Source organism: Pelophylax lessonae (genome assembly GCF_965119305.1).
Source record: "Pelophylax lessonae genome assembly, chromosome: 10".
Lineage (NCBI taxonomy): Eukaryota > Metazoa > Chordata > Amphibia > Anura > Ranidae > Pelophylax > Pelophylax lessonae.
In genome coordinates this window covers 83505451-83520931 of record NC_138777.1, presented here as the reverse complement: position 1 = coordinate 83520931, position 15481 = coordinate 83505451, and the positions used below count along the sequence as shown (strand labels likewise).

At 40.6% G+C, this 15481-nt stretch overlaps 1 protein-coding gene across 1 annotated transcript in view; it reads right to left on the bottom strand.

Annotated features, from left to right (window-relative positions):
* Positions 1 to 1686: 1686 nt before the first annotated feature.
* LOC309565959 (mucin-5B-like) overlaps positions 1687 to 15481 on the bottom strand; it is a gene marked incomplete at both ends in the record, with an annotated part of 112500 nt that continues 98705 nt past the window's right edge. Inside the window, 3 exons of the mRNA XM_082270987.1 lie at positions 1687 to 1739; positions 1790 to 3799; positions 14127 to 14936. Coding sequence (XP_082127113.1) covers positions 1687 to 1739; positions 1790 to 3799; positions 14127 to 14936 — 2873 coding nt within the window. The remainder of the gene's footprint in view (positions 1740 to 1789; positions 3800 to 14126; positions 14937 to 15481) is intronic.

The window sequence follows — 15481 nt, the reverse complement described above, 5'->3', positions numbered from 1 at the left end:
AGTCCATAGCATAAAACAAACAAAATCGCTGCTTGTCGAATGAACTAAACTAAACTTATTTCACTTGGCGACTAACAGGGTACCCCCTAATAGGTTTCCCGAAACAAAAAGCGCATGTGCCTTTTTAGCGTAGTCAGCCATTCAAAATTAAGCAGCAGGCAGTCACATATTAGAGGAAATGATCAAGAAAGTGCCACCTAAGCCTTATGAGATACTAATGAGACTACTGTCCATTTTTTTTACATACTAGTCTCATATCAAAAATGAAAAGGTTACTCAACCTCCGAAAATCCCTGTACTACAGAATACAACTTCGTAAGTGAGGTAATGTTTTGTATTGTGTTGTAATGCATTATTTCCTTTTCAGATCAAAACTGTACTGAATAAACGAAAATCGTATGATCTGGTATTGTACGAGAAAAATTTCCACGTTTGTCCCTTCAGATAAATTTGGATGAACTGTAGTGACAATAGGATTAATGTCTGATTTTCTCATTGTGTGTACTAGGCTTAAGCCATTAGACGGCTCACATATACTTTACAGTATATAGGCCTGTGCAGAGAACTTAGTAACTTCTGGCTAAAAGTTAAAATGTGGACCTAGGAATAGATGCTTTATCCCACTCAAACCTCTATAAAGCATCTGGGCTTTGGAATCCATGCCAGAATTTTTTAAAATCCAAGAAAACAAAAAGTTTTTTTCAATATAACAGATACAAAACATGAAGCACCTCGGTATGGTTAGGTGAGAAACCTAGATGAAAGATGTACACTATCCACAACCCTGCCAGCTAGTGAGAGCCTCACAGTACAGGTGGTCCTCGGGTTACAAACAAGATATGGATTGTAGGTTTGTTCTTAAGTCAAATTTGTTTGTAAGTCGGAATAGGTACATTTTTAAAGTGTAGCTCCAGCCAAAATGATAATTTTTATGTTTTTTGGATAGCATAGGGAAGGGTTAACACCACTGTACCATTTGTTTTGCTGTCTGTGCCCCTGTTCAGAAGATTCCACCTCACGTTCTGTCCCTATGACAGATTTTGAAAATTTTGGGTTGTGATGGAAACAAGGATTGGTGATAAAGCTTCAGTGGAGACACCTTTTTCCCATGAGAACTCTTACAGGAGTGAATTTCTCTTCCTAGGGGTAGATTTTTTCTCACTTCCTGTTGTCTCCCTCCATTTGTAAGTAGGATATGTTTGTAAGTCGGATGTTTGTAACCCGGGGACCGTCTGTATATAGATTTATATTAGTATATATTCAGTACTAAATATTCACCACCAAGCAGAGCTCTAAAAAACTTGAGCTCACTGAAATTTAAAAGTACCACATTTTCAAATTATAAATACCTTTCTTGGAGGGCAGCCTTCTGCTGTTGTTGTTGGAGCAGTGGTTGTTTTTGGTTTTGTGGTAACTGTCTGGTTTGCTGTGCTAGTAGGTATAGTTGTTGCCATGGTTGATTGTTTTGCAGTGGAAGGAGTCGTACTGTGCTTAGTAACTGTGGTAGGAATTTTTGATGTAAAAGGCCTAGTAGATGCTATTGTTGAAGTTTTTGTTGTAGTTGAAGTAGTTAACAAAGAAGAGATGGTTAAGTAAGGTGTTGATTTGGTGGTAGGGTGAAGGGTTGATGGTGTTGTGATAGTTGATGTAGTAGTGCGGATTGGTGAAGAGTAGGTGGTAGAGTGACTAGTTGATGGTGTTGATGCAATAGCAGGAGTAGATGTTGGGAAACTTGTAGACTTGTAAGGAGTGGTTGACAGTATTGATGTAGTAGAAGGTGTAGAGGTACGGGAAGTTACAGAGTGTGTTGTTGATCGTGTTGATGTAGTAATATTAGCAGATATAGGGGAAGTGGTAGAGCGAGCGGTTGATGCTTTTGAAGTTGCAGCAAGGGTAGGTACAGAGGAACTAGCAGTCTTAGTGGTTGATGGTTTTGTCATAGTAATAGGAGATGTTGCACTAGTGGGGGAAGTTTTTGGGACTGTAGTAGAGCGAGTGGTTGATGCTGTTGATGTTACAGCATGGGAAGGTGCAGAGGAACTAGCAGTCTTAGTGGTTGATGGTTTTGTTGTAGTAATAGGAGATGTTGCACTAGTGGGGGAAGTTTTTGGGACTGTAGTAAAGCGAGTGGTTGATGCTGTTGATGTTACAGCATGGGTAGGTGCAGAGGAACTAGCAGTCTTAGTGGTTGATGGTTTTGTTGTAGTAATAGGAGATGTTGCACTAGTGGGGGAAGTTTTTGGGACTGTAGTAGAGAGAGTGGTTGATGCTGTTGATGTTACAGCATGGGAAGGTGCAGAGGAACTAGAAGTCTTAGTGGTTGATGGTTTTGTTGTAGTAATAGGAGATGTTGCACTAGTGGGGGAAGTTTTTGGGACTGTAGTAGAGTGAGTGGTTGATGCTGTTGATGTTACAGCATGGGTAGGTGCAGAGGAACTAGCAGTCTTAGTGGTTGATGGTTTTGTTGTAGTAATAGGAGATGTTGCACTAGTGGGGGAAGTTTTTGGGACTGTAGTAGAGCGAGTGGTTGATGCTGTTGATGTTACAGCATGGGTAGGTGCAGAGGAACTAGCAGTCTTAGTGGTTGATGGTTTTGTTGTAGTAATAGGAGATGTTGCACTAGTGGGGGAAGTTTTTGGGACTGTAGTAGAGCGAGTGGTTGAAGCGGTTGATGTTGCAGCATGGGTAGGTGCAGAGGAACTAGCAGTCTTAGTGGTTGATGGTTTTGTTGTAGTAATAGGAGATGTTGCACTAGTGGGGGAAGTTTTTGGGACTGTAGTAGAGCGAGTGGTTGATGCTGTTGATGTTACAGCATGGGTAGGTGCAGAGGAACTAGCAGTCTTAGTGGTTGATGGTTTTGTTGTAGTAATAGGAGATGTTGCACTAGTGAGGGAAGTTTTTGGGACTGTAGTAGAGCGAGTGGTTGATGCTGTTGATGTTACAGCATGGGTAGGTGCAGAGGAACTAGCAGTCTTAGTGGTTGATGGTTTTGTTGTAGTAAAAGGAGATGTTGCACTAGTGAGGGAAGTTTTTGGGACTGTAGTAGAGCGAGTGGTTGATGCTGTTGATGTTACAGCATGGGTAGGTGCAGAGGAACTAGAAGTCTTAGTGGTTGATGGTTTTGTTGTAGTAATAGGAGATGTTGCACTGGTGGGGGAAGTTTTTGGGACTGTAGTAGAGCGAGTGGTTGAAGCGGTTGATGTTACAGCATGGGTAGGTGCAGAGGAACTAGCAGTCTTAGTGGTTGATGGTTTTGTTGTAGTAATACGAGATGTTGCACTAGTGGGGGAAGTTTTTGGGACTGTTGTAGAGCGAGTGGTTGATGCTGTTGATGTTACAGCATGGGTAGGTGCAGAGGAACTGACAGTCTTAGTGGTTGATGGTTTTGTTGTAGTAATACGAGATGTTGCACTAGTGGGGGAAGTTTTTGGGACTGTAGTAGAGCGAGTGGTTGATGCAGTTAAAATAGAAGTTTGAGATGTTGATTTGGTGAGCATAGGTCTTGAGGTTGTAGTAAAGTGAGTAGATGAGGGTTTTGATGTAGTTAAAGGGGTAGATTTAAAGGAAGAGCGTTCAGTTAATAGTGTCAATGTAGCAGCACGAGTAGATGTAGAGATTGTGGTAGCAGAATGACGAGTTGATGGTGATTTATGAGGAGTAGTAGTAGGTGTTGTTGCGGGCGTAGCAGTGGAAGATACAGGGCAATTTTTTTGTCGATGTTCCTCAATAACGCATTTTTCATTGCAAACAGTTAATACAGTGCATCCATATTTATCTGTTATATTGGAAATAATGGTGTCTGTAAAAAGAAGAAAAAAACTGGTTAATGAGGCCTATAAATGTTTATGCTTTTTAGATCCTGCAGTTGGTGTCCTAGGCATAAAATCTTTCTTTGTAAATGTCTCAGCAAAATGTCTCAAACAAAAGTCACATATAATACCAGTACGGTTAGTAATATGTATGTAATGTCAGTTTCTATTTCTTGCTTTTCGCTAAGCAAATGTAACATTTGCTAACTGAGGGATACTAGCCAGAAGAACATTTGACGAGAATAAGAAAAGAAAATTCAACCAATAGAGACAGTAACCTTAAGCCTAATACACATTATTAGAAAATCAAATGAAAATATCTTTATTCGGAATGATCATTTATTTTTTGTTTGTTAATATACTGCTTTTGAGAGCCCGTGTCGACTGTTCAGATGAAAATTTCTGAAGAGCATGCTGGAAAATTGTTCTCATTAGATAGCAGAATTTGGACTGTTCAGTTTCTCACAGGCTGCCTTTCTGCTGTCCTTCCCCCGTCTTCTGGAGAGTTCTGAAAGTGTAGTGGAAGGGAGAGCAGAACAAGCAGCCTGAATATTTATGAGTCTTCGGCCTATCCCTGGAGAGGTTTGTCCAGTAGGTAGTTGGAGAGCCTATAAAGATTCTAAGGCCTGACAGCCAGGATGCAGGGTTCCAGGGTCCAGCCTGATGGAGAAGAGCCCTGTGCTGTGGGCTCAAGCACCTTGGGGCAGAGACAAAGCGGGAAATGCAGAGTCCTGGGAAGACATTAAGGTCCCAGTTAGCCTTAGCTGGGGCCCTACCAGAAAGAGAAAGTGCCTAGGTTAGAGTCTGGATAAAATCCAGGACGACAAGAGTGAGAAAGCTCCACTTTTCTTGGACTTAAACCTGCTACACATTGTGAGAATTAACTGTGCGGTGATTCAAATTACAAGCCACTGCTTGGTAAAGCCAGGAGTTGTACAAGACAACTAGGAGTGTACCATACTGTTAAATTGCTTAGTGCAGTCAGCAGCTGTGCTAAATACCTGGAGAAAGTACAACGCAGCCTAAAGTTGTGCAATACAGCTTGTAATTTGTACAGAGCAGCCAGAAACCTAGCAATCCTCAAGTTCTACTGTTCTCAACTCTATCCAAGTTCCCGTTCAATGAAAACCCTAAAAAGAAACCCCTAGATGGATTTCACTTTCACTTTAAAGCCAAACAAAGAGATGTGCTACAATATATAAAAGGATGAAAATGTACCTACGTCCTAAGGTTTATTTAGTATTGGAGAATTGGTTTGAGGCATAAAAAACTTTCAACGGCAAAAGACTTACAACATAATAATGTTTTATATAAAAAAATATGTTTATCGACAAATATTAAAAACACAAAACCGCCCATGAAAGAAAGGGAGGAATACACATAACAATATAACAATTTAATAACACATTCATCCACTGGGGCATATGAGCCCACATAGAAGGACTAAACCACTACACTAAGAAAAACAAATTCTTCTAGTGTTGGTTAAATTATAGAGGTATGTTTGCACACAGGGAAACCACTACTTAACCTCCAATTGACTCAACATGTTTCACAGGGATCTGCTTCTTCAGTAGTATCATTCAATTGGAATTAATCTATTCTTAAAAAATACAAAGAATAGGTAGGGATAACACCTATATTAAATATACAAAATTAGAGGTAATCATATATACATGAGGATTAGAGGCGGCAACACAAGAGACAGGGGCTAGACAAAGAAGATTTCACACATTCCCAAGAGAAACAGCCACCCATAGACGGGGACCCAGCCACCAAGGGCGCCCATATTCAACTCGGAAGGAAATAAGAACCAAGTGGAAGGAAAAGGACAGAGATCAAATAAGTTCTATCTTAAAAAATGAGTACAATCAGACAAGATAATACTAATATCAACTGCATAAAAACACAACAGAAATAATTGCAAAAATGAATTAAATATATAGTAATAACTATTTAAACAATAGATGGGCCAACCATCTGGATGTTATACCCGGAGTCATCCTGGAAACACAATAGAATACCTAGTCATTTATGGCTCAATTTTATTTGTTCCCACTGTCGCTCATTGACTAACTTTTTAATCAGCTATTGTTGGTAGGTATTTATTGGTAATATTGTCATAATAATATCATTCTTTTTGGATATGTAATTGGGGTTATACATGTATCATTATATTATATTTTATCTGTTATATTTGAAAGCCCCATATTAATTTGCTTTACTGCCATATCCATAACAATCCTTTCACAGTATACAGTGCCTTGCGAAAGTATTCGGCCCCCTTGAACTTTTCAACCTTTTGCCACATTTCAGGCTTCAAACATAAAGATATAAAACTGTAATTTTTTGTGAAGAATCAACAACAAGTGGGACACAATCATGAAGTGGAACAAAATTTATTGGATATTTCAAACTTTTTTAAGAAGTAAAAAAACTGAAAAATTGGGTGTGCAAAATTATTCAGCCCCCTTAAGTTAATACTTTGTAGCGCCACCTTTTGCTGTGATTACAGCTGTAAGTCCCTTGGGGTATGTCTCTATCAGTTTTGCACATCGAGAGACTGAAATTTTTGCCCATTCCTCCTTGCAAAACAGCTCGAGCTCAGTGAGGTTGGATGGAGAGCGTGTGTGAACAGCAGTTTTCAGTTCTTTCCACAGATTTTTGATTGGATTCAGGTCTGGACTTTGACTTGGCCATTCTAATACCTGGATATGTTTATTTGTGAACCATTCCATTGTAGATTTTGCTTTATGTTTTGGATCATTGTCTTGTTGGAAGACAAATCTCCGTCCCAGTCTCAGGTCTTTTGCAGACTCCATCAGGTTTTCTTCCGGAATGGTCCTGTATTTGGCTCCATCCATCTTCCCATCAATTTGAACCATCTTCCCTGTCCCTGCTGAAGAAAAGCAGGCCCAAACCATGATGCTGCCACCACCATGTTTGACAGTGGGGATGATGTGTTCAGGGTGATGAGCTGTGTTGCTTTTACGCCAAACATAACGTTTTGCATTGTTGCCAAAAAGTTCGATTTTGGTTTCATCTGACCAGAGCACCTTCTTTCACATGTTTGGTGTGTCTCCCAGGTGGCTTGTGGCAAAATTTAAACGACACTTTTTATGGATATCTTTAAGAAATGGCTTTCTTCTTGCCACTCTTCCATAAAGGCCAGATTTGTGCAGTATACGACTGATTGTTGTCCTACAGACAGAGTCTCCCACCTCAGCTGTAGATCTCTGCATATCATCCAGAATGATCATGGGCCTCTTGGCTGCATCTCTGATCAGTCTTCTCCTTGTATGAGCTGAAAGTTTAGAGGGACGGCCAGGTCTTTGTAGATTTGCAGTGGTCTGATACTCCTTCCATTTCAATATTATAGTTTGCACAGTGCTCCTTGGGATTTTTAAAGCTTGGGAAATCTTTTTGTATCCATATCCGACTTTAAAATTCTCCACAACAGTATCTCGGACATGTCTGGTGTGTTCCTTGTTCTTCATGATGCTCTCTGCGCTTTAAACGGACCTCTGAAACTATCACAGTGCAGGCGCATTTATACGGAGACTTGATTACACACAGGTGGATTCTATTTATCATCATTAGTCATTTAGGTCAACATTGGATCATTCAGAGATCTTCACTGAACTTCTGGAGAGAGTTTGCTGCACTGAAAGTAAAGGGGACTGAATAATTTTGCACGCCCAATTTTTCAGTTTTTTATTTGTTAACAAAGTTTGAAATATCCAATAAATTTCGTTTCACTTCATGATTGTGTCCCACTTGTTGTTGATTCTTTACAAAAAATTACAGTTTTATATCTTTATGTTTGAAGCCTGAAATGTGGCAAAAGGTCGAAAAGTTCAAGGGGGCCGAATACTTTCGCAAGGCACTGTATATCAAGGCTCCATTCACATCTGAGCATTCTGTGAAAGTGCACAAAACCACACTTTTTTACATGCATTCCCAGAACACCCCAAAAAAAATGCCAAAACAAACAGTAAAAAAAAAATGCCCAAATAGGTGCAGGTGCTCTTTGTGCCCAACAGTTACTGGTATGAAAAGATTTATCTTAATTGGCTGCCCTATGTAATGTGAAAATGTGCAAAAAAAAAAAAAACATGAGTTCACTGGGCCGAATATTTTTGCAAGGCACTGTATATTTCAAACATTATTTAGACCACGTTTATTTGGCTCCCACACTTGCCCGTGAGATTCTTTGCCACCCCCTTATTTTGTTGACCCCTGTCCATATATTAGATCCTTCATCGGTTTGATTTGGGTGCCCAACTGGAGGCAGTCTGGGGATACATTACATTTCCTCATGTATATACGATTACCTCTATTATTGTATATTTAATATAGGTGTTATCCCTACCTATTCTCTGCATTCTTTTTATAGATTAATTCCACCTGAACAATACTCCTGAAGAAGCGTATCCCCACGAAACATGTTGAGGCAATTGGAGGTTAAGTAGTGGTTTCCCTTTGTGGAAACATACCACTATCATTTAACCAACACTAGAAGAATTTGTTTTTCTTAGTGTAGTGGTTTAGTCCTTCTATGTGGGCTCATATGCCCCAGTGGTTGAATGTGTTATTACATTGTTATGTGTATTCCTCCCTTTCTTTCATGGGTGGTTTTGTGTTTTAAATATTTGTATAAATCAATAAACATATCTTTTTATATAAAACATTATTATGTTGTAAGTCTTTCACTTTCAAGCCAATGAGACAAGGTCAGTTCCAGTGAACACAGCTTTAAGATAATGTACACACGATGTTTGAGGATCAGACGATAGGCTTGAGGAAGGGTCTAGGAGCTAGGACCAGAAACTGTTGCCAGTATATCTTCTTTTTTGTAGCTTTAAAATAATTAAAGATAAGAAGATTTGTTACTTCTAAAGGATTAACCATTTATATGGATAACCAAAATATCTATCTATCTATCTATCTCGTTCAGATTCATACCTGAATACACTATAGTTTTGAGCGTTATTTCTGTTTCCAGGTTCTGTGGAATGCAACTATTTTCGGATTATTTTGTGCATACTTTATATGGACTGCACAAGGGGTCTTCACCCTTGCTAGAGGGTGTGGTGGCCACTGGCCACCTCTCTACCATATACTATATATGGCACACTTTTTTCGTTTATTATTTTATCATATACTGTGTATGTATATATACAGTATGTCAGTATATATATATATATATATATATATATATATATATATATATATACATACATGTGTGCTATTAGGAGCATGCCCGACATAGGGTAAGGCGACCAGATTTTTAAAATGAAATCCGGGGACATATTTTTTTTTTACTAGTCATGGTGGCAATCAGTGACTTATAACGGGACTGCGTCATTGCGGCAGACAAATCTGACACTTTTAACACTTTGTGGGAACCAGTGACACTAATACAGTGATCAGTGCTAATAATATGCACTGTCACTGTACTAATGACACTGGCTGGGAATGGGGCTAGCATCTAGGGCAATCAAAGGGTTAAATGTGTGCCTAACAAGTGTCAAGTCTCACTGTGGGGGAGGTGCTTTTACTAAAGAAAGGCATAGATCCCTGTCTCTGCTCTGCTCAATCTTCCATACTGACAGAACGGTGATCTGCCTTGTTTACATACGCAGACCGCCGTTTTGCCTGTGTACAGAACGATTGGGGGGTACCGGCAGACATCAAGTCCTTCGGACCCACTGATCAGCTCTGATACCCTAAAATGCAGGATCATGTATATATACATGATCCTGCACAGCACGACCACCCTGTAGCAGTAAATATTCTATGGGGCCGTCAGCAACTTGTTAGGCATTATGATAACTCACAGGCAGCAGGCACTCTATCATGGCTCTGGTTGGCATTGTCACAGTGTGTCACATAACATGGCTGATGGGTGCTGATACCAACGAGTTAACAAAAATAGCACCCGGAAGCCATGTTATGTGACACACTGTGACAGTGCCATCCAGAGCCATGATAGAGTGTCTGCTGCCTGCGAGTTATGATACCATCCATGATGCCAGAGAGACAGACACAGTGCAATGTAGTCCATTCACAGACATCCCCAAAGCCCCCCTGTGTTAAAGCCTTGAAGGCACTGGCAGCCCCACAATGAGAGCCACTTCCTCTCTGTTCCTGCTGCAGGACACTGTCAGCTGAGCTCAGCTGCCTCTCTCTGCCTGTCACCACCGACTCCGCCTCACAGCTACTCAAGTCTTACTCTCCGGGCCCCAGCTATTACTGGGTGGGGAGTGGAGCTGAGCGGAGGAAGATCACTCTGCTGGGGAAGGCAAGGAGATAGGCAGGCAGGTGGCAGACTGGGACTTGTGCGAAGGCAGAAGAACATGTGAGCGGGAGCAGAACGGGCATGCACTCGAAACTGAAGAAATAGTCCCTCCAGCACATTATCATCAGAGAGGGACACAGATAATGGAAAAAAAATACACCCCCTAAGCTAGTAGGAGCAGCGAAGCAGGGGTGAGTAATTCAGATTTTTTTTTTTTTAGGTAAACCCAATCCGGGGACAAAACCAGGGACAGACTTAGTATTTTAGCGATGCTGCTCTCCTTGAGCGGGGAAAATCCAAAACACTAGAAACAGAAAGGAAGGAGGGCGCAAAAGCCTTGTGCATTACCTTAGACACCTTAAAGTGATTGTAAAGTCTTGGTTTCTTTTTTAACCACTTAAGCTCCGCTCACATTGCTGCTACTGCAGCAATGTGGCTCGTTATCGTCCAGCGACGTAGACCTACGTCTCTGGACTCCGCCCCTTGTGGGCGGCGCGTGCGCGCCGCCGGAGGCTCGCTCCCGCTGTGTTCAGTCACGTGATCGCTGCCGCTCTTCCCTGATCGTTGGGGAATCTAGTTTGGAGATCCGCCCGCTTGTGTAAACAGAGCGGGCGGATCTCCTAAGTGACAGGGATCCGATCTGTCCCTGACTCACACAGTCACCTCCCCCCCCACACGTTAGTAAGCACCAGGCATACATTAACCCCTCCCTCTCCAATAAAATTAACCCCTTCCCTGCCAGCGTCATTTTTACAGTAACAGTGCATATATATATAGCACTGATTACTGCAGTAATGTCACTGGTACCCCCAAAAGTGTCAAAAATGTCAGTTAGGGGTCCGATCTGTCCGCCGAAATGTCGCAGTCCTGCAAACAAAATCGCAGATTGCCGCCATTACGCGTTAAAAAAAAAACACCAAAAATAACAGAAATCTTTCCTTTAGTTAGTAAAAGCAATAACTTTTGCGCAAACCAATCAAAATACGCTTATTGTGATTTTTTTTACCAAACATAGGTAGCAGAAAACAAATTGGCCAAAAATTTAAAATAAATTTTGATTTTTACATTTTTTTGGGGGGGAATTTCATATAAAAAAAATGTTAAAAATATTGTTATTTTTTCAAAATAAACGCTATTTTTTTATTTATAGCGCAAAAAGTAAAAATCGCACAGGTGATCAAATACCACCAAAAGAAAGCTCTGTTTGTGGAAAAAAAAGGACGTAAATTTTGTTTGGGAACGGCGTCGCACGACCGCGCAATTGTCATTTAAATTCGCACAGCGCCGAATCGCAAAAAGTGGCCTGGACGTAAGACAGCAAAATCCTCCGGTGGTAAAGTGATTAAAAACAACGAACATGTTATACATACCTGCTCTGTTGCAGTGGATTTGCACATAGCAACCCAGATCCTCCTCTTCTTGGGTTCCTCTTTGCAGCTCCTGGCCCCTCCCTCCTATCGAGTGCCCCTACAGCAAGCAGCTTGCTATGGGGGCACCCGAGCAGAGCTGCAGCTCTATCTGTCCTTTCAGACATGGAGCTGCCATTCGGCCCTGCCCCCTCTCTCTCCCGATTGGCTGACTGACTGTGATTGACAGCCGCGGGTGTCTCAGCCAATCAGGAGGGAGAGTCCCGGACGGCCAAGGGACTCATGGACATTGCTGGACAGAGATCAGTTTCAGGTAACTGTTAGGGGGTTGGGGGGGGGGGGGCTGCTACACACAGAACTTTTTAATCTGAATGCATAGAATGCATTAAGCTTAAAAAAAAACTTCTGACTTTACAACTCCTTTAAAATTTGTATTAAAAATGCTAAAAACATACTAACAAACATAAATGGATAAAACACATGTCATATCCGACATGCCTTCAGTAGGTTGGATTAGCTTTGAGGAAGGGAGCTTGCCTCCTGAAACATGTCAGCTTTCCAACCGTAGAGATGTGTCATCTGTAAAACTGGAGTTGTACATGACATTATTTTAATCTTTTATGTTTGCGAGTATGCTTTTGGCATTTTTAATTAAAATTTTAAGGTGTCTAAGGTAATGCACTAGGCATTTGCGCTCTCCTTTTTATCTGTTTCTTCTGCTTTAGATATGTGCAGACACCTCTAGATGACTACACTTTAACATTTGCCTTTTTTTAGGTGACAGAATCTCTCTAAGATTTTTTTTTACTATTGCTAATTAGTGCAGAATTTATAGTGGCTTAAGAAAACATTTGATTTTTGCGTGGGAATGGATGCTTTTTTAACCCCTTCCTGTCTGCAATCTTTATATTATTGTTTCCTGACATAATGCTAAAGGCACAATAATAAATATCCTCCCGATTCAGAGCCTGCAGTTGCACGGCTGCTAGCTCTTAATCCCAGCTGTCAGTGAGAGTCAGAGTCCCCACCAATAATTCAAAATCAAGGTGGTTCCAGATCACTTTATCAGCTATGGATCATTGGTTGCCAGAGGGTACAATGATAAACATGAAAACTTTCAGCCTGCAGATGAACACTGCCAACTTCTAGCTGCAGTGCAAATCTGCAGCACCATCCATTTAGTAAGGTAGCTGTCAGATATTGTTTCAATATTAACAAAACTAACAAACTTACTAACATTTTTTTTTTTTTAATTAAAATGGTGTACCAAAGATACATTTTTTATGTCCTTAAAAAATGTATACTTTTTTTACAATTATGTACTTGTGAAAATTAGTCATTGAGTTAATATCAAGTTAATTGATGCATGCTAACACTAAAAAATCTAGCATGGGCATCTAGGCATCAATTACCCCTGGTCATGCAAGGGTTAATACTTTAAATGAAATGTTAAGCTGGCTAAAGACAGTTTGAATCTTGACTGGTACACCAAGAACCGGCTGAGATTTGAATCATGTATGGGCAGACTGGACGTACCCACGTTGATTGATCGATCAACTTGGGTACAAACAGCCTGTCAGACTTTACATGCGATTATTGCTAGTGGCTGTTAACCAAGCTCCCACTGCTCCCCCCCCCCACTCACACGTAATAAAATTGCACCCAGGGCACATGTCTCTCCTGCCCTCCCTTGCCCTGGTTATGGTTGTATTCTCTTTTATCTGTATAATTTATTTATGTCTGCATGCATGTTTCTACAATGAACCTACATTTAGGGCTCTTTCACACAGAGCGGACCGCATTGCGATCCGCTTCGGCACTTTTTTTTTTTCACGGAGCGGATGACACTTGTGTCATCCGCTCCGTATGTCCGCATATCATCCCATCCGTTTGCGGATGATATACGGACATAATGTAAGTCTATGGCATTGCGGATGACACCGCTGACATCCGATTTTCCTCCCTTTCCGTTTTTTGAATGGAGGAAAAATAGGGTTCTGTTCTGTTCCAAAAAACGGAACAGAACTGAAAGGAAGAAAATCGGATGTCAGCGGATGGTATTCCGCTGACATCCGCAATGCCATTGACTTACATTATGTCCGTAAATCATCCGCAAAAAAATAGGATGATTTGCGGACATACGGAGCGCCCGTGTGAAAGGGCCCTTAAGCTTGAAAGTCAAAGTGGTTTTATTGATTTTTTGGGGGGATTTAAATGTTTGCAATGTTAGCAAACAGTAAAAAAAAAAAAAAATCTTGAGGGATGTTTACAGTTTTAATGAGCCTGTAGAACCAGTTCCACGGATATGTTTGACACATAAGGTGATCACCATCAGTGAGCCAAGTATGAATTAGAAGGAGCAGCAACAGATTTATGGTATGAACTTTCTGCTTTCTCTTCCTGCCCTATATCTTCCATGTGAGCTTCAGATCATGGGCAGCAATTCTAGCACCAGACCCCCCTCTGTAAATCTAAAGTGGTAACCTGTATAGGCTTTTAAAGCGTCAGCTATAAATATAATATACACATATACATATATACACTGGTTGCATGTAAAATAGTTTCATGCATAACTGCTTTCATTGGTGTTATTTTACTTGTACTATACCTTAAGTTTAGCTTCAACTGTTTTAAAAGACTATTACTTACTAGGTAAGAAAACAGAGCCTTTGAAAGTACATCGACAGACTGTAGATAATGTAGCCGGAGTTTCACAGTGACTTATGTCATCGCAGCACAGATATCGTATCTCATAGTCAAAGCACATTCCATTAGGTTGTTCAGAATTACGACATTTAAACCCCTCTTCTAAATTGCACGTGACATTTTGTTCTAAATCCTTAAGGCTGGTGTCAGGAAAGTAATTTGCTCTGCAATCAATATCATAGGCTTCATCACATATTTTATTGCCGGACTGTTTTATCCTTTCAAAGTTTTCTTCCTCGCCTCCTTCTTTTCCAAATGTAGGGAAATGCGTATTGAACCATGGAGTCCACACACATTTTGGTGTGCACGTGATAGGATAGCTAGTACGATTGCGGGTTGTTAGCTCTGTTGTTCTGAATTGGCAAATATTTTCACAACAAAGGAATCTGACCATGTAGTTGTAGCACCGGCCTCCATTGGTAACTTGATCTTTATTGTAGCACACTAGTCCTTTAGGGACTTCGCACAGGACATTTTGTTGTAATTCCTTAAGTGTTTTATTTGGTTTATCTTTTGATCTGCACTCAATTTGCACAGGATTGTAGCAGACATTTTTTCCAGTCTTCATAATGGTCAGATGAGATTCAAAGTCCCCCCCGAGATCACGTCCAGGAGTAGCACGGTGTTCATCAAACCACTCTGTCCATTTGCAAGTTGGTGTACAAGGTGTTGTTAACAGAGTAGTTCTTGGAGTTGAGGGGATCCTTGTTGATGTTTTTTGTGAAGTAAATATCTTGGTAGTAGTTTTCATCACTGCACCAAAAGCAGAAAATATGATTAACAATAATAACCATATTGGATCACATCCAAATATAGTGATGTATGCAACATAATGACTATGAAACTCCTGTTATGATGTTGTCTAGATGTCTGTTGAAGTCAGAGTAGCTACGATACACAGTCATTCTGGCAAGAACAACCAAAAGCCTGTAGGCTATGACCATTATTGCAGTGTCTCATTTGCTCTTCAAACAATGATAAGGCTTAGGCACTCATATATAGGACTTAGGCCTTATGCCCACTGGACATTTTTACAGCTGCTGTTTTAGGCGTCAGACATGTTTTTTTTTTTTTGCAGCCAGTAAACTTCCCAGGAAGTTATCCTATGTGTCCATGCACACATAGGCTGTAATCAGCAGTTTTTGGCAGGAGCGTTTCCTGGCTGGAAAAAAACCCCCAGAACTAGTGGGTTTTAAGAGCGAACTCTGATAAAAGCTGAAGAACGCTGAAAAATGCTAAAAAAAACCACTGAAAAACGCAGCTATTCAGCATTTATCAGTGTTTTTGAACCATAAGCT